The sequence below is a fragment of the Corapipo altera genome, unplaced genomic scaffold, assembly GCF_003945725.1.
Source record: "Corapipo altera isolate COAL_440 unplaced genomic scaffold, ASM394572v1 181b, whole genome shotgun sequence".
NCBI classification, from domain to species: domain Eukaryota; kingdom Metazoa; phylum Chordata; class Aves; order Passeriformes; family Pipridae; genus Corapipo; species Corapipo altera.
Window position 1 is genome coordinate 1,581,739 of NW_020884963.1, and position 22,195 is coordinate 1,603,933.

The 22,195-nt window shown below is 40.4% G+C and overlaps 1 protein-coding gene across 4 annotated transcripts in view; it reads right to left on the reverse strand.

Annotated features, from left to right (window-relative positions):
* Positions 1-210: 210 nt before the first annotated feature.
* The window catches only part of ZZEF1 (zinc finger ZZ-type and EF-hand domain containing 1), a 57,338-nt gene continuing 35,353 nt past the window's right edge, over positions 211-22,195 (reverse strand). For 2 of the 4 annotated variants that reach the window (XM_027664413.1, XM_027664411.1), the window contains exons 36-55: positions 21,859-22,121; positions 20,688-20,860; positions 19,969-20,116; positions 19,262-19,401; positions 18,574-18,851; positions 17,337-17,511; positions 16,662-16,794; positions 15,458-15,654; positions 14,773-14,892; positions 13,660-13,848; positions 13,215-13,315; positions 12,567-12,702; positions 11,083-11,442; positions 9,079-9,222; positions 8,062-8,230; positions 6,123-6,221; positions 5,103-5,268; positions 4,270-4,420; positions 3,702-3,773; positions 211-3,224 (exon numbers count right to left, since the gene is read on the reverse strand). In XM_027664413.1, the coding sequence (XP_027520214.1) occupies positions 3,150-3,224; positions 3,702-3,773; positions 4,270-4,420; positions 5,103-5,268; positions 6,123-6,221; positions 8,062-8,230; positions 9,079-9,222; positions 11,083-11,442; positions 12,567-12,702; positions 13,215-13,315; positions 13,660-13,848; positions 14,773-14,892; positions 15,458-15,654; positions 16,662-16,794; positions 17,337-17,511; positions 18,574-18,851; positions 19,262-19,401; positions 19,969-20,116; positions 20,688-20,860; positions 21,859-22,121 (3,289 nt within the window). In that variant the 3' untranslated portion in view covers positions 211-3,149. Of the gene's footprint in view, positions 3,225-3,700; positions 3,774-4,269; positions 4,421-5,102; positions 5,269-6,122; positions 6,222-8,061; positions 8,231-9,078; positions 9,223-11,078; positions 11,443-12,566; positions 12,703-13,214; positions 13,316-13,659; positions 13,849-14,772; positions 14,893-15,457; positions 15,655-16,661; positions 16,795-17,336; positions 17,512-18,573; positions 18,852-19,261; positions 19,402-19,968; positions 20,117-20,687; positions 20,861-21,858; positions 22,122-22,195 lie in introns of those variants that run through there. The other 2 variants (XM_027664412.1, XR_003531087.1) reach the window with 2 other exon arrangements.

Sequence of the window (22,195 nt, forward strand, 5' to 3'; positions counted from 1 at the left end):
CTGGAATTTAGGAGATGACTCCAGAAGTCTGGCTCCTGCATAACTCAGTATTAGATATTTACTAACCACATGAGGACAAGCAGGTTTGCTTACAGGCATGGAAAATGAGGATTCATAGGAAAAAGCCTGGATCTCACTGCAAATTCCAGCATTAAACATTCAGCAAGCAGAAGAGAAAAGCAAACAAAAAACAGACACAGTGTTGAACTCTTTTGTTTTTATAGAATTTTTACAATATATTTCTCTTCATTTGCATATTTTACCCACATCTGTAGCTTTCTTTTTACATGTTGAACTGAATAGGAATAAATCTAAAGGTCTGATATATTTTAAACAACTGATAAAAATTGCAAAGTAGTAAACCTGTAAGAAAAGAAATTATAAAACTCTCGGTTTTAAGTGTTTAATGAAAGCAAGTCAAATGTGTCATTAGGAACAATATGGTTTGTTTTAAACACATTATAGGTGATTCAGGCAGGACAACCTTTTTTAGTTTGTTTTTTTTGTTTGGTTTTTTTTTTTTTATATTAGGCACATTTTTTTCAGCATACCTGTTTTCCAGACAGCTTTATACAATTCAATAGCATCATCCACATCCACTTGGAACTCCTGCATAATTTTCAAAATGTGATTGATCATGAATATTCATTATTGGTATTCTACTCCTCTTTCTTTAGAACTACCAGAAGAAAAAAAAATAATCAGTGTTTCTTGTCTGTTAAAAAATCCATAATTAATGATTTGAGTTGTAAGGCAGCAACAGATTCAGTGTCAACTCAGGTCACAGTCCTTCAGTTCCATCTAGTGGGTAGAAATTATATTTAGTGGACACTGTTCCCAGACAGTCCCTCCGGGGCAGGACAACTGACTCACAGGCCAGTTACTGCTGGTAGAGTAAGTTGAGTGGTTTGCCTAGTAAGGAACTCTGGCCACTCCTGTGTCATCCTTGCAGCCTCATGTCTTCATCCAGAAAGTAAAAAGTCCAACAGAAATAAAGGTGACTATGATAGAGCCGTGACAGGTTCTGTGCAGGGTTTATTTACAGTCAGCATCCCTGATGTGAAAAAAGAAAAAGCCTCCTCTGACTGAGCAGGCAGAGCTGGGCAGCTGCCCCAGCACTCCAGCCCGCTGCAGATCCGTGATTCCTCAGCCATGGATTCCCAGGGAGCGGGGAATGCAAAGTCCTACTGCTCCACAAAAGCCATTTCCAGAGGCTCACCTGCCCCATGGATACAACTCCCTACACCACAGGCTTGGGAACGTCTGGTTTTGGTGGAGCAACTCCCCTTTCCCAGGATGTCTTTGTGCATGACAAGGTGTGGAGCAGTTGGTTCCCCAGGGATCCTGATCTGTGCGTTAAAGATACACCAAACTTGGGTAATTCCCTTCCCACTGGGACCTCTTGAAGGAAATCAACTACAGGGTGCTCCAGGAGGGGGTTCAGAGCAGGATCTCTCCGCTTCCTTTCAGTGTCTGATACATAGATTTTTCCTGAATCCTGGCATTCTCATTTGCTAAGAGGGCCACTCCATTCCTGAAGACTCCAGCATGGTAGTTTTCAGTTTTAAAGTCTTTCAGGTAGAAAAATCACATTCTGCTTCAAGCTCATGCCCTGAAGAAGCACTTGCTGTGCACTCACCTGGCTGAGCAGAAGTCAAAACAAAACTCTACAGCACTGGAGGCCATCCAAAAAAAAAACCAACCCAAAAAACAAACCAGGGGATGTATTACTGCACATTTCCCTCTTAGAGGGAGACTGGAGCACCCTTAAAATTCTATCCCCAGCTGATAAGCCCATCAGTTCAGAGGACATCCCCCAGAGCTGGGCTCCTGTGCGTGTTGCACTCTGGTATCTGGGCACCCCTCACCTCCTGGACAAGCAGGGTCAATGAACACATCCCCCACTGCCTTTACACAACTTGTACTCAGTTACTACTAGAGCTTTTGGTTGCCTTTTTTTCCCCATAGTCTAATGCTGGAGTAAAAATGGGAAGAAGAAAATAATTAGCATTAAAAGTTCTCCGAATTTATATTTGACAAGATCAAATTGTGTGCAATGGTACACAAAATACACCTCCAAATCCTTCTGTGTCCTTTTAAACTCTTTGGAAAGGGAATAACCAATGTAGTTGTGTAGGAAAAAAGCCAATTTATTTCAGCATAGAAGGTCTGCAATTCATTCCACATTCACTAAGAGGAATGTGGTTATTGCTCTGTAAGATAAGCCTGGATTGATCATTAACCCCACCCTGAGTGCTGGGAGTCTGGTTCCCAACATTGCCAAGGACCTCCTAAGCCACTGGTACTGAAATAATGGAAAGAAAAAAGTCTGGTGAATAATTTCTTGTCAAGAAGTGATGGTGTAAGTTCCTCAGCTTTTCATACCACCTTGTGACTGGGGACCAGCCTTTGCTCTCTGCACTACAATAATGGGCTATTTGGCATAACACTCTGGAGACAAATCAAGGTAAGAAAAGGTGATCCAGGTGAATGAATCAAAGAACAGCAGAACCATTAAGCCCTTGCACGAGGATGCTCTAAAACTTAAATCCTTTAACTGCTTCGCAAATCACCCAGAATTCCTTTTACAACCCGTAGTTTAGTAAGAATTAAAGTTCTTTTCCTTGGGTAGGAACCTCCAAAGCAAAAGCAAACACGACAGGATTCAAGCATGGCCCATTTCTGCACAGCCCACCAGGCTCTGCTGGCCTGTTTCCCTTCCAAGCTGTACAGGAGATGCTGAGGGATCCCTCCAAGTTCACCACTGCTTTCTGAAGCTGTCACATTCCATCCATCAAGTTTCCCTGGGGAGCAGAAGACACCAAGGCAGGGGCCTTCCATTCTCATCCTTGAGCTCCCTTCATTCCTTTAGCTCCTGGGAATAAGCCCCATTATTGTTCTGTGTATCTAACATGCTACAATATGTGCATACATAACTGTAGGCGACGCGTGAGTTACTTCAGGATGTGCTTTTTCATCCAAGTGCATGTTACTGGTACAAATTCTACATCAAGGTGGAAGGAAGGAAGGCTGCAGAGTGCTCATACACTGAAGCTGAAGGAACTTGTCCTGAACGGAGTTAAAAGATGTTTGTTCCAATGTCCTATGGACAAACTACTCTATCCCATGCACTCCGGCCTGAGCCAGTATTAAACATTCCAGAAACTTGTTGATTTGTTTGGATAGTTAATGGCAAGGCTGATAGCAGCAATGTTTTTCAGGGCCTAGAAGAGAGAAGGAAAAACAAAGTCACTTCTAAGGTTCTCCTTGATCCAAAACGGCAAAGAAATGCCTGTAGGAAATTCAACAGAAATAAATCCCAGAGTGGTTTGGGTTGGAAGGGACCTTAAAGATCATCCAGTTCCACCCCTTGCCATGGACAGGGACACCTTCCACTAACCCAGGTTGCTCCAAGCCCCATCCAACCTGGCCTGGGACACTTCCAGAGATGGGGCAGCCACAGCTTCTCTGGGCAACCTGTGCCAGGGCATCACCACCCTCACAGGGGAGAATTCCTTCCCAATATCCCAGAACAGCATTTGTGAGTAGTTCATTCCCAAATTTCAGAGGCCTGTCGAGGTACTGTAAAGCCCAAGTACCTTAATATCTATTTTATAAACTCCACTGGGCAATCAGAAATCATTCACTGTCTGTCAGACAGATACCACACAGCCACACACCCTGGGGTTGGACAGTCCTACCTGTGCTGTGCAGCGATGAAGATGATCTTCAGTATTTAAGGCAAGCAAATACTCCTGTAGAGATCCAAGCTCCTGCAGCCAGAAAACAATTAGTGAACACCAACGTTTCTACCAGATATCATCTTACTAATTAATATTAAAATGCTGCTCATTAGAGCCAAAGGTATCAGAACGACACACAAGGCTCCAGACTAGAGCACAGTTGGTGACCACAGAAATCAGCTCATTACAGACTGTTCATATGTAATGTTCAAAATCAACTCAAGGAAAACCACATGCAAATGCCTTTAAATTAATTATTAAGCCAGCATTCCTCTCAGTGGATTTAGGGCCTTAACTGCACAAGGAAGAGTCATGGCTTTTACTTAAGGTCCCATGATGGGTGAGACAACAGAATGACACTCCATCAGAATTTGCTGCCAGGCCCCACAAGAGAAGGTTGTTTTATTTTTCTGAAGCTCTGACGGACTTCACCAAGACAAAGGAAAACTACACTCAGTGTAACACTAAACTGCATGTCATTCCCAGCAGTGAGGAAAGGAGGGATACAAATGCAGGAACTGCTTACAGTAACTCTGTTTTCTGTCACAAAGAAGAGTTCTGCCAGTGCACGATGGAGAGGAAGGAGAATTCCAGGCTTGGCCATGTCGTGACACAAGTTGTTTTCCATATGGGTGAAAAGCTGCCAAAGTGGCTTCAACAAGGTGAGGTCACAGTCCCTGAAAAAAATAATTTAAATGAAATTGTGATGAAATAGTGAGTAAACCATGCCTGTTTCTGGGAATGGGGAGGTGGAGAGGGAAAGCAAAACCAAATCAATATTAAGAGAACAAAACCACACATTTGTGACAGGTGGATAAGAAACACAGAAGTATTTAAAATCTAAATTCAGTCAGGTGTTTCAGCACAAAGAATTTCACTCTCAAGCAGTGAGGTAGAGAACCCTCATATACATGATCATGTCTAAATGACTTTTCTAAAGCTGAGTGTACTCCTGGAATGAGGACTATAAAACAAAATAACCATATACATCACTTTGCTAAATGCTCTTGCACCCAGAAATACCCATGCCATACATACTTGAGCTTTAGGACACATCTCCCTTCTAAAACTCAATTACAGGCTTAATGGCACAACTCAAAACAATAACTTAAAAGTTATTCACTTAACAGAGAATCAGATCATCACCATCACTTCACTTCTGCACCATGATTGATATAAGGAGAACAAACTTCTAGAAAACTAATTGAAATTTATCTCTGTCCTGTTTCAGGGTGAGTTTTTTTTTTTTTTTTTGAGGGTGTTTTTTTTTTTTGTGAGTTTTTTTTTTTTTCTCCTTTATGACAATATTTGAACCCCTTGGACCTTTTTCCAAGTGCCCAGCCCAGAGCAGTCACTCACCCCTGGGTGCTGCACTGCACTATCTTCAGGAGCAGGTGGATGGCCTTCAAACGCTGGTGACCCGTCTGACGACACGCCACCCCCACCTGCCATTCCCAGATTTTGGCCAGTGGGAGGTGAGGAATCACCCTTTCCTCAGACAGCATCTGCTTTAGGATTTCAAACCCTGGAAAGAAAAGTCAATTCAAGCAGCTGTTACTTCTGTAGAGAATCATTCAGTTCATACAGTCAGTTTTCTCCATATACTGTATAATAGTACATATACAGTGTATGTGTAACATAAGTACATATACAGTGTATGTGTAACATAAGTACATATACAGTGTATGTGTAATGTAAGTATTCCTCTGGCAAGGAAGAAATATTGAATTAAAATACCAAACAAAAAAATCTGAGACAATTCTATGTTACATCCTGACATTACAACTCTTTTTCTGAGGTACAACTCGGATAAAAAGTACGAAGAATCATATCCAAAATTAAAGTTTTTCCCAAATAGGGCAAAAAAACCACAGGCCCTCACTATTGTGGGATATGCAGTAGAGTTGTGCTGGTGGCAAATTATTCCCCAGCCCCTGTTTAATTAAAAATATTTAAACTCCAAAATAAACTAACAAAACCTTTCATGCTATATCTAGAAATTAGATCCAGAACCAATCTATTTTAATAGCTAACTACTCTTAAAAACACAGTTACAATAATTTCTGTTTTCAATTACGGCCTCTTGGAGCGTTTACTAAATCCTGTGTGTAATTACAGTCACATAATGAGATTTTGAATGCAAATTACATTGTTAGAATTGTAATCTCTGAGTCTCTGTGAAGATTTTGTACTTCTAACATAAAGTCACAGCCAGTAAGAAACATAAGTTGAGCTTCAACTTGACCAAAACTAAGCATGTTGTTTCCAAGACACGGAAAGCAAATTCCACGCCAAGAAAAAGCCATAAGCACAAGTCTCTCAAAGCTCAGCAAAATGACTAAAAAAGGCCCTTTTCAATGCATTCTGAGCAGCACTTACCTGTCTGAAACCTTCCCAGATGACCTACTGTCACTGTAAACTTGTATCCCCACTCAGTGTTACTCATGTCAGAAGTAAATCGGTAGTAGAGCGTGTCTCCTGTGTGCAAGGGAAGGAAGAAAACCCACATTACTTCCCTCTGATTTCATTTTGCTACCTCAAAAACAATTAAAATGAAAAGTCTGTGATGAACTTATCCTAGATACTGTCATTTAAGAGAGATGACTTCTTATTTTTTGATAATTATGAAATGCACAGTAGACTGAAAACACAGGAGGGTTTCCCGTCTCAAGATACTTACAAGAAAGGACAATATTTTTACTACATAGAGGAAGTTAAAGTCTATACTGTACACTTGTAACTTCACTTTTCCAATTGTGTTATCCATCAGTTAAGTTTTATGAAAAAAGAACCTCTAAATAAGCAGTCAAGTTCTTTACAACAACCTTTGAATTCACTGGAAACAAGGTTTAAAAACTTTGAAAGTAAAGTTGCTGCTTTTATGTATCGGAAAATGAAACTACACATCTTTTACCTAGGGAAGAAAATTGTTAAACTCAATCACTTAAAAGTGGAAGAACTATCAATGTTTGACCATTTTATAATCAGACAGTGGAACATTCAAGAGGTTCTTGTCATTGTAGCATCTACAGCTTCACAGACATAAATCCTGGTACTTTGCTGTAAGGCTGCACAAAACACATCCTTACCTACTGTGCTCTGTAATATTAAAGCTGTTAAAACTTAGGATTTCCTTCTGTTCCACAAAAAAATCCTATCACCCCGGGACAAACAGGCTGGTTTTTACTGGGAAGCAGAATTTTCAAAGTTTCATGGAGCAGAAAAATTTTGAAAACACCTTGCAGGATTAAAAAAACCACCAAACTTAAAAACAGTTTCCCTTTTTATCATGAAATGGAACCGATGTTCTCTCCTACTCCTAGGAGAAAGCCCTGCCATCAAATGAAAAGCCTTCAAATGCCTGGCTGCGGCTAAAACCTGCTGAGTGAAATCAAGAGCCTTGATCCAGACACAGCCTGGGCTGGAAAGGAACTTGCACAAGGTGAAACTCAAGTTTCACAGCCAAGGCCGCTCCAAAACAATGGGCCTCAAAAGTTCAGCTCCTTGGCAAACCTCTGCAATTATTTGGGAGGAAAAGGAGGCCAGAAAGCAGGTTCATAAAAATCCAAAGTATTTCTACAGAGCACACATTTGCTTTTAACTGTCACCCTGTAACTGAACAGCACCTTGTAACCCAAAGTTGGCTAAGGAAGCTCCCAAATCTATTTACAGGTGCTGACAGTACTTGGAGTCAAGTTTCCTGCAACACCCCAGTGGCTCAGGGGGTTAAAACAATTAAAAATAAGAAGCAGGGGACTGTGCAGTCTTTGAGCTCCCTGGCATTTGCTACTTACCGTGTTATCAAAAATGTGCTCAGAGAACACAGACTGAAGCTGCCTGTCAAAGGAATGGGTTTTTTTCAGCTGTGCTCTGTGGCACCAGCTGGAGCCAAGGCACTGGCACTGCCTCTCTCTGCTCAGAGCAGCAGCAGAGCACAGAGACAGAGATAAGCCTATCTTTCTTTCTTTCTTTTTTTTTTTAAATAAAAAAAAATATGCTTCCTGTGGAAAGTAAGACAAGGCATAAACAATGTAAGTGAATATCGTGCAGAACAAGGACTGTGTTGGAACAGAATCAAGATCAGAAGTTGTTTCCAGTAGCTAAGAGCACCGAGGGGTGGAAAAAAAAGGTCACAGCACAACAAGAGATAAGCCCACTTTGAAGAAACAATTGCAAGAGCAGCACGTCAGAGCAAACAGAGAGGGACAAGAAAAGGACTGAGTTTTTCCTCCAGATCTCAGGAACATCCACATTTCGCTGTCATCTCTCAGCAGTTTCTGTGGAGTCCCAGCATATCCTGGAGTCGTGGCATATTCACCTGGAAGCTCGAAATCATTCCATTTCTCTGGAGACCCACTGAAGCTGTGCCGATCCTGCTGGAAGTCACTGCTGCTGGACATGAGCAGCTCGTCACAGCCCTCCTCTGTGTTACACTGAGGGTCAAATTTGATTGAGAGGTAGATGGCACCGGGAATGTGAACTTTATCCTGGGAAATGAACACATGAGCTTTGTGTTACTGTATTACCCAGAAGCCACTGAGCTTTCACCATACAAATGAGGGAGACATCAAAAATGTTACAGCATCTCCATGGGTAAAAAGCTATTTGATAGTTTCACCCAGAGCTAATTTAACAGATGTAAAGCATGGCCTATTGTTCACATTAGCTGTTAAACATGTACAATTAATTGCTAGCAATGCTTTGCTCTTTCAAAAGCAGTAATTGCTGCTGATATTGATCTCATTGTCAGAACCTAAGGGTTTATATGCATTTTAAAAATAAAAATCACAAGAGTCAGAGCAGTAGGGATATTAAAAATCCCAAGACTGCCCAAAGGCAATAATTACTTATCAAACTGTATCAGAAAAATGCTTTCAAACAGTATCAAGAAAATAAAATCAGAAACTGTTTGTGTCAGGGGAAGGTAGCCTAAAATGAGAAATACAAGAAAAAAGACACTACTCCTACTTTCATCTAACACCAAAAGATCAACTGAAGCAGATCTGTAGATGGAGGGGTCGGAATACTTGCTCATTGCTTGAAACCACTTACAAATACAATCTGCTTCAAATACATGCACAGTAAAGCTATGCACTTTTCACATGATTGAATTAGGGCTACACTAAAGTGCATTTTGAACATATTTCTTTACAGGGCAAGGCCTCAGTCATCTGAAATCAGCCTTTTCCAAGCAGGACTGGACAGATTTCACAGGTGTTTCAAGCACAGAAGTCCCACAGACACACACGTGGAACTTTGTGAGGCTTCTGTTCCAACCCCCGTGGGGATTTCAGCTGATCCTCAAGTCAGGCCCTGTGAGACTCGCTGAACCCACCTCAAAGTTGGTGTTGTTGTTGTAGGGATGTTGGGATTCCCGCATCTGCACGGCCATTCCGGGCTCCTCCATGAACTGACAGGCTGTCAGGGCCATGGTCCCCAACATGCTCTCCTTGCACCCGTGCAGCACTTTCTGCAGAATCTGGGCAGAATAAAAACCACAGCATTAAATACAGTTTGCTGTCAAAACAACATTCACACACTCACATGCTGATGGCTGACACAAGTCGTTCCCAGTCACGTGGGATTTTGGAAGAGGGAACTGAGGTACAAGCAATAAACAAGACAAATTCACAAATGATGCCTCCAAGCGTCATCTCCATAAGCATAAAAGATTTTACTCTGTCCTCTGTTCCACATCTTTCATTCTTTATCTGGTAAAAACATGACAGATATTGGCTACATCTCTTCCCAGAATTGCTAGAATCATGGCTAATCCATAATGTAATTAATAGGAAACTAAAGCTGTAATCAAATAAGATAAACAACTCTGTCAACATATTAAACAGGTACCTCTACCTTCTACACTTACAGGTTTTGATTTGAACAGAATGTGTCATGTGTTTTAGCTTCCAAATGTACAACTCCATGTATAAGAAGGAATTATTAGTATTAATTAAGTGGCTGTAGTGTTTGAAAGCATTAGATGCAAGAGCTCTGTCTTTGAAAATACAAAAAAATTGCCTTTAAGTCTATCAGGACACACTAAATATAATTCAGAACCATCTGAGTCTCCCTTTTTCTTAGTTTTTAGGAGTGCACAAAAGCTTTGTATCAGGAGTCCTGTTACTCAACACCCTTTCAGGTCATTATAGCAACTGATTATATCTCTTCACCTGCAATCTCCTAACTCCTCCTATAAAATGTAATTCTAGCTCAGACCAACAGATTCACCTCCAAAACAGCCAAAAAATTGATTTCCTGGGGAAAAGGAGTTTAAAAATCACAGGCAGTTCTCTGAATGCATTCTTTGCCTCCATACACTGGCAGAACAGCCTAAGACAAAGGCTGTGCTTTTGTATTTAATGTGCCTTAGCAGATTTTATTCTATCAGTTCATCCTGCCCTTTTCTGAACCCATAAAAACACCCTGGGGCAACAATTTCCATGACATCCTGTGTCAAGAACCAGTTCTTTTGGTTTGTTTTGGACCTGCCACTTATTACCTTAATCTGACACTCCTTTGTTTTCTTACTGGGAGGGCCACTGAGTAATACTTGCTGTTAACTTTTGCATGCTATTTACTGCTTTAAATCTACAGAGAAAGAATAGACTTTTCCATTACTCCTTCTCCCTCAGTGCCTCCACAGGGGAAATATTCAGGATGAAGAAAACCAGTTGGTTCCTCATACTGAAGTTATTCCATGGTTCTAATAATCCCTGCCACTCTTCTCCAGGTCTCTCCCAGTTGTACTGCATCTTATTTTAATTTTTTAATGAGATGAGGGAGTCAGGTCAAACACTTAATCCAGATGAGAGTATAGTATTGGTTCAGTGGCTTATCAATGCCTTCTGGTTTATTTTTAATTCCTTCTTTGAAGCTTCCAAGTGCTCCACTTGCTTTGACTGCTCTGAAGCCTTGACCTGCCACTTTCATTAGAACATTCCATTGTAATTCCAAGAACCCTTCCACCACAGTAACAGGTATTACAATACACACATTGAGACCTAACAAAAAGTAGCTTTCAAAAAGCACTGCCTATTTTACCAATTTCCACAGATTACCATCTAGATTGCCTATTTTCAAAATAAATTGCCTATTTTACCAATTTCTCTTTCATAACTGGAAGAGTTGTCTCCAAGGAGCTCCTTTTTCCATTTTCTGTTAACAGAATCAGTACATCAAGACACCGACAGATTCCAACTACTGTTTCAGAACTAATTTAAATTTTGGAGTTTCAATTGAGTTAAAAAAAGGAACTGCAAGTATTTCTGTTAGTCAGAGTCTCATGGCTTGTAGGCACAGGTTTTGCTCACGTTGTCTGAGTGAAATCTCCACTTACTTTTTCCCACAACTGCTTCTCCTCCAGCTGCATAAGCATGTCCAGGATGTATGTCATGTGGGCTGGGCCACTCAGGTCTAGGATTTCCTCATTGATTGCCACATCATCAGGCCACTCAGCCAACAAGGATGCCAGCACATGCCTGGCATAAAGAACTGCAATTGCCTCATTGACACGATACAGGTAGTCCCTCACAGCCTTTTTGCTTCTGGAGTCCAGTTCCTTGTGCAGGAGGATTGAACTCTTGGTGCGGCGCTGCTTGGCATAACTGAGCTGGAGGTCACTCTCTGTGTTGGTGATCAGCTTCTGGGCAACTGGGTTGGTTTCTTCTGTTGCTTTATCACAGAGTACAGGCTTGGACTGTAAAAAGAAAAAATAAAAAAAAATAAAAAAGGCAAGTCTGAAAACAGGCTGTCAGTAATTTGCTTCTTTATGTTTGGATGTCTCACCAGGCCATCAAACTGCAAGCTGGGTTTACAAATGAATTTGTTAAAGAGCACAAAAGTGGGATCTCTCATGTGGCTAAAAAGACAGATTTCCTCAAAAACACTGGTTTTGTTAACAGTCAACAGCTCTCACTATTACAGAATCACAGAACATGCTGAGTTGGAAGGGACCCCCAAGGACCATCGAGTTCAACCCTTAGCCCTGCCAAAGGCTACATGACTGTAAACAGCAGTGGAAGCAGCAGTTAGAATTCTAACCAGAAAAGTGTTAATTTAAGCTGACCTACAGAGGTAAAGCAACCAAGCTGTGCCACAGAATGAGGCAAGCTGAGAGGGACCTTTGGAGATCATTTGGTCCAAATCTGACTTAAAGCTGAGACAACTTCAAAATCAGGGCTTTGTCCAGTTTAAGTTTGGAGAATTTCCAGGGGTGGATATTTCACAGCCTCTGTATAAGCTGTTAAAAGGCCTATCTTTTTTTTTTTTTCTTATAATTATGTGAAACTACTTCAGGAAGCTGCTTCCACTTTGCTGTGCAACTGATAAACAGCTGCACTGGTGACACCAGCCAGGAACAAGCACCCAAAATAAAGCAAAGAGCTGTGGGACCCTGCTTTGAATGCAAAACCTAAAGCTTGCAAGTGTAGTGTCTACTTTAAGATAAATTCACTGCCTCTTTGTTCTGCTGAACTCACTGTAAGATAACAGGGATCTGCTGAAACAGTAGCATGGCACAAGCTTACAGCAATTAGATACAATCTCACTTGTGTAAGGGGAGGAAATTACAGCCTGCAATCACAATTTGTCCTCCTAAGCTGAGAATCAAGTTCTTTTACTTCCTTAAGGAAGGAATTACAAGGAAGAAATATTTGCTTCTCGTTGCACCTGCTCATTAATTTTGACATAAAACATTAATAACAGATTATTTCAGACGTTAAAAAAATTATCTCAGGTTTGAAGTTACCAAACAGAACAGAAATCACTCAGTGCCTAAATTAACTATCTCACAATTGCTCCTGTTTGTGGAGATGAACCTACCAAACATGGTAAGATGATCATATCTGTATCCACTGCCTTGGAACTCTGCTCCTCCAGCCTCAGGCGTTTGCTGGGCTGCCACTTCTGGGCCAGGGTTCGGATCCTCTCATCCGTGGTTATCACATCTCCATCGAACCTTGGCAGGGGCAAAACAACAGCAAAAAAATACACCAATGTGTTTTGAAAGCAATGCAAAGTAAATTAGTGCAATTAAAAGTAAATTAAACCTCCCCACCTTCTGTTTTGGAAAGATTAAACTTGACCTGTTTTTACCACGTGACCTGGCTCCCCTGTGCTAACAAGCCAAAGGGTTTAAGTGTTATAAAATTGCTCGTTTCTGTGAGAACACAGTGTCTCCATGGCATGCTCTGAGTACTGGAAGCCACATGGAAGCTCTTGATTCCTCCTCAGTTTGCAGAATTTAGAGCCACAGTAGATCTTAATATGGGAGTTACCACACAGAGAAGAACACGTGACGTGTTTCAGAAGATGGTGATTTGTTTCCACAAATACACCTCACTAGGAGTTTATTGCCTTACTTTTTCAGACATGAAAACCAAATTGTATCCTTGGAACAATTTCTGAAGATTTTAGGTTTTCACCCACATCTAGCAACTGTCTTTCTGCTGGACCCAGACTGTCACATACCTCTTTTGAACCTCCAGGAAAAAAGAATCTGTTCTTTTCATCTGCAGCTCATACATGGCTCGAAGAATATGGAGAGGTGCATTAAGTGCATCATGTGTCATCTGAGAAAGGAGCAAGAAAACAAAAAAAAAAGATATTATATGGGAAAAAGAAATTTGAGGTTTTTTGAGGATGTCATAGTACTATTTTCCCACCTATAGGCAGAGAATTAATGAACTTAATATTTGGGTTAATAAAAATGAAAATTAATTCAGCAAAACACTTTCTAATGATTTTGTAGCATTCCACTGCTGTAATTCTATTTTATTTTCTTTTGAGAATGATACACTGAAATCAGACCTATATTCTGTAAATTTACCAGAAAACCAGCCATATAAACTACCAAATGTTTTACGAAACTAGAAATTCACAGTAACTTCAAAGGAGGTAAACTAAGTTTAAATACCAAGAAGCATATTTTGGTGGCTTCATCCAAACCCTCCAGAGGGTCAAGTTTGTTCTGCTCTACATCAACAGGACCAACAACAGGCTGCTCCACATCTTGGTCTTGTTCCCTTTCTTCCCGTTCAGTATCCTCCTGTTCAGCCAGGGAACTGATATCTTGCTTTGAGGAATACAGCATTATTGACAAAATCTGTACAGAAAAAAGGCAGCATATGGTGTGACAGCTGTAGATATTATTAGTGTATCTGCAATCAGCATTTAAGAACATTATCAGATCTGGACAGTGTTTAACACATGCTATTCTAAAAAGAAGCAGCACCTAAAAAAAGAAAAACTCCCAAAACATTTCCCACTTCACAAATGAGTTACACCTTCCAGGGTGCTGCAAAGACAACTTCAGTGATTAGCTGAGAGCGTGAAAAAATTTGAGAAAATTATTATTTAACCATTTCAATACATCAAAGGTTTGAGGATTCTCACAGAGCAAAATGACTGTCACCAAAACGCCAGTGATGCCCTTCCACACTCTTCTCCTTTGAAAACATCCCTCTGGCTTCAGCAGAGCTACAGTCCCACATATCAATTAACACAACTCTTGCCCAAGACAAAACACAGCCAACAGCTGAACCACACTTCTCTCTCAGGAATTAACAATCCTTCTGCCAGAACATCCCCACACATGACCATGTCCCCATCTGCACTGCAGCAGCACCTCGTGCTCGTCAGGGAGCAAGGCAAGGCATGCTTTGCTTTGAGATTATTACTTATTAAACTGAAGAATGGAAGAATTATTTTTTTAAATGGAAGAATTTTCAAGAACAGCCTAAATAAAATCCACAAAAGCAACTGAGTAGATGATTAATGCCTCATCTTGCACATTTCTTTCAAATATAATGAAATTAATTAAAATCAGCCCCTGCTTCAAAGAAGTTGGACTATTATCTACACAGTTATGATGGACAGAGGGAGGCAGATTGAGGGATACAGTTAAGTGAACATATTTTAGGACTAATTAGAAATACTCTTGAGACTTCCCTCCCAGAAGGGAAGTGCAGTGCCATAAGTTTTGAGCTGCTGTGTGTAGCCTGACTTCCTAAAGTGTCACTTTTCTTACCTCCAAGTCTCGCAGAAGCCAGGTCTTACTGAAGCCAGTTCCTTTGCTACATTTCTTCACTAGAAGCTTGAGCAAACCAGACTGAAGAAAGGCAGCTTGGACTTCCTTGAAGCCATGAATCTACGCACACACAGACACACACAAATAAATAAGAAAAAAGGGAACAATGCATCACAATGCTTGTGAGGCCTTGTCACACAGCCTCAGATAGATTTCCTGCCAGATGAACTACATTGGGAACCCTTTTATTTCCCTAAAACACAAATCTCCACTTCAAATCCCTTAAGGGGATCATCCAGGACATGCACACAGTAGTAACTGAATGTCTGTTTTGTTCTGACAGTCAAAAAAAACACAGGTTCCCTCTTCAAATACTTCAGGAGTGAGAAAAGGGGAATGTGAACCTCACTCCATAAAGTGTTCTCTCTATGAATTTCTTCTTCAGCTTTCATGAATGGTTGGCCCCCAGAGAGGAGAAGCAATCCAACTCCCAGCTCAGACTCACAAATGCTGTTTAAAGCCCAGTAACATTTTCACCCCCCTCCAGACTGGGAATGAGAGGAGCCAGCTGTGAGAGAAATGCCCTTGTAGGAGTTCCCCAACGTGCTCAGTCAATCCCCAAGCTCCTGTAGTGCAGGGTAGAACATGAATTGTTATTTATCTATAATAGTCTAATGCCAGATACCTTCAGAGTTCTGTAAAGCCCCTTCAGAGCCAGTGACAAGACCCAGGTTGTTTCCACTGCCTCAGCATAGCTGCTGTCCAGGCTGGTTTGCAGGAGGTGGGTGGATATGAGGACAAAGTGCTGGAGGTACTGTCTCAGCTGGGTCTGGGAATCACTGCCCTCTTGTTCACATTTCTGAATCAACTGATAGTCTTTCACTACAACAGAGAACAAACACAATGTTCCAGGTTCATTTTCAAATGTTGTGGAGTCATCTCCTACCAGTAGATATGAGTAGGCTGAGACATGATCACAATCCCTACATGAATTGTGTTCTAATAAAGGTCTTATACTGAAATTACCTCAGCCAAGAAAATATTTCATTTTTTCAATGCAAATTAAAAATCTCAAGGTAGCTCTTGGCAACAGCTGATTGTCTGCACATATTTGCACATTAGCAGTACAGCATTAAAGCAGCACAGGTTGCATTTTACAATTAAAATGGGGAAAGTTTTGATACCTGCAATTGATATGATGAAATAAATCTTGCCAGTCTTACTGTTTAAAATGTCAACAGTTTAAAAAAAGAAAAGCTTTTATGTTCAAAATCTTCCTTCAATATCAAAAAGCAGTTTAGTCTGTTGATTTTTCCAAATGTCTTTTACACAACTTCAACAGTCAAATCTTAGGACAACCTTTGCTTTATTAACTTCACAATATCAGGTCACGTATCCCAAAGCAGAAAGTTTTTGCTCCTAGGGATCCAACTAATTTGTTCTATGTTAAACATTTAACTTGGTCTCAGATTTTAGGGGTATCCAAACTGTTTTTAAAGTAGCAATTGTTTTAAAACACTAAGCACAGGTTTGAAAAGGATAAGACAAAAGCAGTAAGCAAATCTCAAAACAGGAAGAGTTGCTGAGATTTCTCAGTTTAATAGAATGGTCTCAACAGTTTTCTAAATCTTTTTTCGAATAAAAATAAATGCCAGAGTTTCAAAAAGAAAACATGTCTTCCCAACCATTACTGCAGAAGCTTCACATTTTGTTTGTGACCTGCAAGTAAAATTAGCTGAGGCAGAAAATCAGACACCTTACTAATAATGGAATTCAAACTCTGCAGACCCACACGAAGTGGTCTAGATAAAAACATGCTTTTGGGCTTCCATAAGAAACTGTAAGGCAAGACTGTGTGATCCTCTGATAAAACAAAAATGTCACAGAACCTGTTTTTCTCTTGCGGGTTTTGATGTCTACAACCACGGCCCTGTTTTTCTCTGTGAAATGTTTCAGGATGATCACGTTGTGAGGCTCGTTGGCATTGTCCATGTACACAGAACGAGTGCCCATACACAGCACCTGAAATGGCAGCAGAATTTCAGTCATCATTTGGAACACTCATTTGCAAACACACAGCCATGCATTATATTGGTTACATTTGCTTATATTGGTATTGTATTTTTTAGCTGAACCCTCTGCTTGCTGCCAGATATTTGCTTCATCTTTAGAAAACAGCTGTTCACTTCTATAAAATAAATGCCTGCAACAACCAACTTAATGCTCCATAGGCAATATATCAGAGTTAGGAACATCAAGAGTGAGACTGGATTGTTTTGCTTGTATAAATTTATCAAACATATCAAGCTTTTCTTGCAGTAGTTCTAAGTAGCATTCAAAGAAATGCCAGGGAAAACCAGCCTCATTATTCTTGATTAGATCAACATTTTGTACAGATTTGATTAGATCAAACTGTGCACAAGTGGAAAGATGTGAACTCTGGCACAGAGTGTTTTGAGAGTTTATAATGGATGTCCCCAGTCGATGAAATCCATCGTATTTAGAAATAAACACCTAAAAGCTTTAACCAATTTCATCTGCTTTAGTACAAATAGGCCACTTACCTCAGGAAACCCAACCAGCACCAGTAAAGTGAAGATATTGGTGTGTTTTAGCTGGAAGGGCAGCTGCTTGATGCAGTGGTCAGTGAAGGCAGCGATCACACTGTGCCACTGCACGGAGGAGTTCAGGGATCGAAGGATATCTGCCATGGAACTCGCCCAGTCCAGGCCCACACGACTGCAAAGCAAGAGCAGGTTGCATTAGGGGGGGCTGACTACACTTACCTGGAAATGTTTTTCCCCAACAGAGTGTATCACTCTTAATCTGTCAGAGCTGAAGCTTTCATATCGTTACAAAACAGTTTTTCCAAATATTTGAAGCTTTCACGCCAGCTGACATGTTAATTCTGTTTGGTTTTTCATCACTAGAGTGTAAATACTCCTCTGTTTTCTGAAAGGGTTTACAGTCCCAAATCAAAGTGTGCCTGAACATTGTCACTGTTAATTCTGAATTTTAGTTTAGAGCTCAGAAGTTTTTGCTGGCATGACAGCGAGTGGTTTATTTCCCATGTATGTGACCACCTGCTCGCTCTGGGATCACACAAACAATCCAGAGGGACTGGCCTCCTTGCTCTAAAGTTAGTTTTGGAGAAAATCCTTTCCCTTAGCTGATGCTCTGGATATTCTGCCTTTCCATTTCATATGTTTTTCTATTTGTTTGTGAACCTTCCCTGTGAAACAGCAGCTACACTGAAAAATAAGTCACATTTAACAGGCACAACGTTAATCTCAGAATGCTTGAGAGCTTTCTCAGGAGCTTCAAAATCTGTCCCTCCCTGCTGTTTCCACTGCAATCTTACTATACAAAAACCTGTCTCTTGAATACTCTCACATAAAAGGGCCAGATCCAGAGTTCAGCACTGGTGATAGTTACAACAGGACACACTCTCCTCCTTTCCCAAGTTACACAAGAGATATACAACAATGCAAGAGAATTAACATCATATAAAAAGTATGGGGCTGTATTTTGGTTTTCCTCAAAGTCTCCAACCTTCCTTCTTCCTCTAGGATATGCTATGTAGGCAAGCACAGGAAATAAAGCCACTTTTCAGCAGCCAGCCTTCTTCTGGAAGGAAATTAAGATTCCCACTGCAGCAAGGGCTGCAGATGCTAAACCCTTTCCATGATCAGGGTACAGGTTTAATTGATTTTCAATTAAAAAGCCTCTATGCACAAGACACCCATGAAAGAAAATTACAAGTCATCAGAGATTAATTAATTGGTTTAAAGGAAAAAGCACCTGTCTAAACACACAGCTCCCAGACTGAACAGGAGATGAGTTGTCTTCCATCCTTCTGGCATTGTAGACCCATCTCCTGGTACAAACAAATTGTGTTTGGCTGAAAGGATTTTAGTCACTGCAGCATCCACTTCTGCAGGCATAAGCCTCAGGATTAACTGGCCCAGAAGTCCCAAGGTTAAATGATAAGTTTCATTTAGGTGGCCAGCATTTGAGATTACAACGTGAAACATCAGTGGAAGTATTTGTTCCAGGTTCATCAAAGACATTGTGGAGCCCTACGGAAAGAGAAAATCCTCAGTAAGGCAGGGAAAGAAAACAAGATTTTGAGTCAAAGTCAGCACATACAAAAGCTTCTGCTCTAATGGTCTTTCAAACAGGAAAAGAGGAATGAAGAAATTATGTTCCTACTTTGGTTGTTGGCCTGTTAAACTGACCTAAACTGAAGATTTAAACCCTGCAGGTGTTGAACAGTTAAGACAAACTGTTCACAGATACAATTCCCTTCCCTCTCTCCCCCCCAGCCCTTATGACCTCAGTAATGTGAAATGTCTTAAGACATTCTAATTCACATTTTATAACACATAAGCAACAAGAGCCCATTTCCCACACTTAATTCACTATGAATTTTATTCATGTTACTGGTTACACCTAGAAAACGACCCAGATTGAAGTGAAAAGAACTAACTGATTTGAAAGGTGGTAACATAGCAGCCAGCAGTCCCAGAATCCTCTTCTGAGAGCATTCAGCAAAAACTTGTTCCTGGCTAGGTATTAAAACCTTCTCCGCTTGCTTCTGGGCTGAATCCTCTGAGAGGGAGTCACCTGCTGTTTAAATAAAAACAAAAGAAGAAAATACCCCAAGTGACATTAAAAATAAAAGAAATATGCGAGAGCTTAATTTTTATAATTAAAATCTAAAAATAAATAGAACTTTTTAGAAAAAATAAAAATTTGAGAAAAAAATCTTTATAATAAAACACAGTAGGTAAACAGATTTACATCATCTACTAAAAACATATAAAGACCAGTGCTACAGACAGATCCATTGAACAATCATAATTCTTACAATACTAATTTTAACAGGATAAGACACCGAATTTCTGGTTCCAAGCACATCAGAACACACAAATATTGTGTTAGGCCAACAGGAACTTTGATGTCTATACATGAATATGTATCTGTGGGAGTCTACTCTGATTTCTAGAATCCTTTAAACCAGCTGCAAGGTAGTTGTTCAAAGCAATGTGCTTGGCAGCTTTCACAAAGCAGAGTTTGCTTGCATTAAAGACATTTGCAAATATGCAAAACTGGATTAGGAACAAAAAGACAGCTGTTTGCTTTGCATATGAATGGGTATTCCTGTGACAGGGAAAGTGAGGAATAATTTTTTACCTGCTGGAGAAACAGTTTCATCGATAGAAAAGTCTGACTCTTGTCTCACAACAGCTTTCTTTGCAAAGACAGCTTTGCTTTCACTTCCTTGTTTTCCTGCTTTCTCTTCTGCAGGAGACTGGATTTCCTTGTGAGCACCTCCTTTCCCCTAAAAGTAAAACAAAGGTACTAAAAGATTAAAACAAAATTTAATACCTGCAGAAACAAGCATGGAAAGAAGTCAGTCATCTGCACTTGACAAACATTTTTTTCTACAAATATCAAAACCTCTTATTGGTTAATAACTTCTTGATGTATTCATGTCCTAAAGTTTCATAAAGTTAAGTTTATTTATTTTCTTGTATCTCTGTGCATAAAATTATTACACTGTAATAGTTTTATACACTGAACAAACTGTTTTATACACTGTGTAAAACTGTAGGAAACCCATTTTCCTACTTAAACAGTGCTACCAACCAGGGGAAATGACAGCCCTTTCAGAAAGAATGATCTTTATCCCTTCCCTCCAATGCTTCTGTGAATCAGTTTTCTCTAAGAGGTGATGCCCCTGTCTTTGATCAGCTGGATCTAATGAAAAAGTGAACTCATCAACAACTGTCCCCTAACTTTTACCCACAAATGAAATCATTACTATCCATTATTTCAGTTACAGGTCCAGAAGAGGATGTTTAAGCACCTGAAGATCACACATCTGATATCAGGAAGTAACAGGTACTCACATTGCAATGCACAAAGGAGCCTGTGCTGGGTTTCTCATCTCTTCCCTTCCCTGCTTTATCACCAGGATGCCTTTTTGGAGCACTGTCTGTGGCAGGACTGCCTGAAACAGTGTCATTCTCTGAGAAGGATTCATCTTCTGGTAACATGCAGAGGAGAGCTAAATTTTTCAGTCCTGAGAGCAAGAAATTGTAAAAGCTGTTGAGTGGCAAGACGGGCAAAAAGCAGAACTGAAACATTTTAAAAGAGAACTGCCAACTTCTCACACACTTCTTTTGAATATCAACTCCATCAAAAAGATGTTTCCAATCATGTTCATTTAATTATGTAGTTCCATTAAGTACTAATTCCATTAACAGTGATGAACAGGTGGTGACATCTTCCACCACAAAGATACCATAGGGATAGAGGTCTTAATTAATTTAAGAAAGTGTTAGAGATACCTGCCAACAGTGTAAATGATGAAAGGTTAATTAAATTGTCTTATCTTTGAATCTTCTGATCACTCAAATATTTGTACAACAAAACTACATGTTACAAACAGGTTAAATAATATGAGTATGCAAAAGTACTTGGTGGTGGTATTTCAGCTGTGTTAGAGCTGCTCACAAAAACTACCAACAAACTTATTTGAATTTCAGTCTGGAATTTTTGATACACTCAACATAGGTTGAATTTGTATCGCCCTGTTTTCTGTAGTAGCTCTTAGTTCACAGAAATCCCCATTTCCAGACAAACAAACATCATCCCCAGAAACTTCTCCTATCACAAATAAGGTTAAAGAATTCTTCCCAAGAGATACAGAGCAAAAAGCCTTTTCCTCCAAGTTATTTGCTGTCCTTCAGCTGTCACTAACACGTTACTAACAGAACATGAAGCTGTAAAGAGATCAGTCAATACAAGAGACATGATGGAAAAAAAAACAACCAAAGAGTTGCCAAGTTGTCTTCAATATTTACATAAGCACAAAATTAATTTTCTCAAGCTCTCCATTTTCCACGTTCCAGTGACCCTGAACGACACTTGTTCTACATTTGCTTTCTACATAAACAGTTATTCTCAGAGAAGTACACAGTGGCTTCCCTTTTCCTTTGGAAACTTTGGAGTGAGTAATGGCAGACTTCTCTGACACTTGCAGACCCCATTGTTTGGGAGCAGCAGGAGCTGACTCACCCTTTCCGTGCTGCGCTTTCATCAAGCAGTCCCCGATGAGCTGGATGCACTGATGCTGCAGAACTCGGGCATGGCTGAGGACCTGGGAATCCAGCCTCTCTCCTTCCACTTCCTCCCCATTTGCCAGATCTGCACTGTAGAGGGTCAGAGCTGCAAACAAGAGCCAGGAGTAGTTGTGGACGTAGGGCTGGATGAGGCGCTGCCGGTCGCTGATCCGGATGGTCACCATGGGATACACAGTGATGCTGTGGGTGGGCAGGTGGCTGCAAGGAGAAGGGACAGCAGTTAGAAATGCAGCTGTTTTCCTGTTAACCAGTGCAGTCAGTAACACACAACA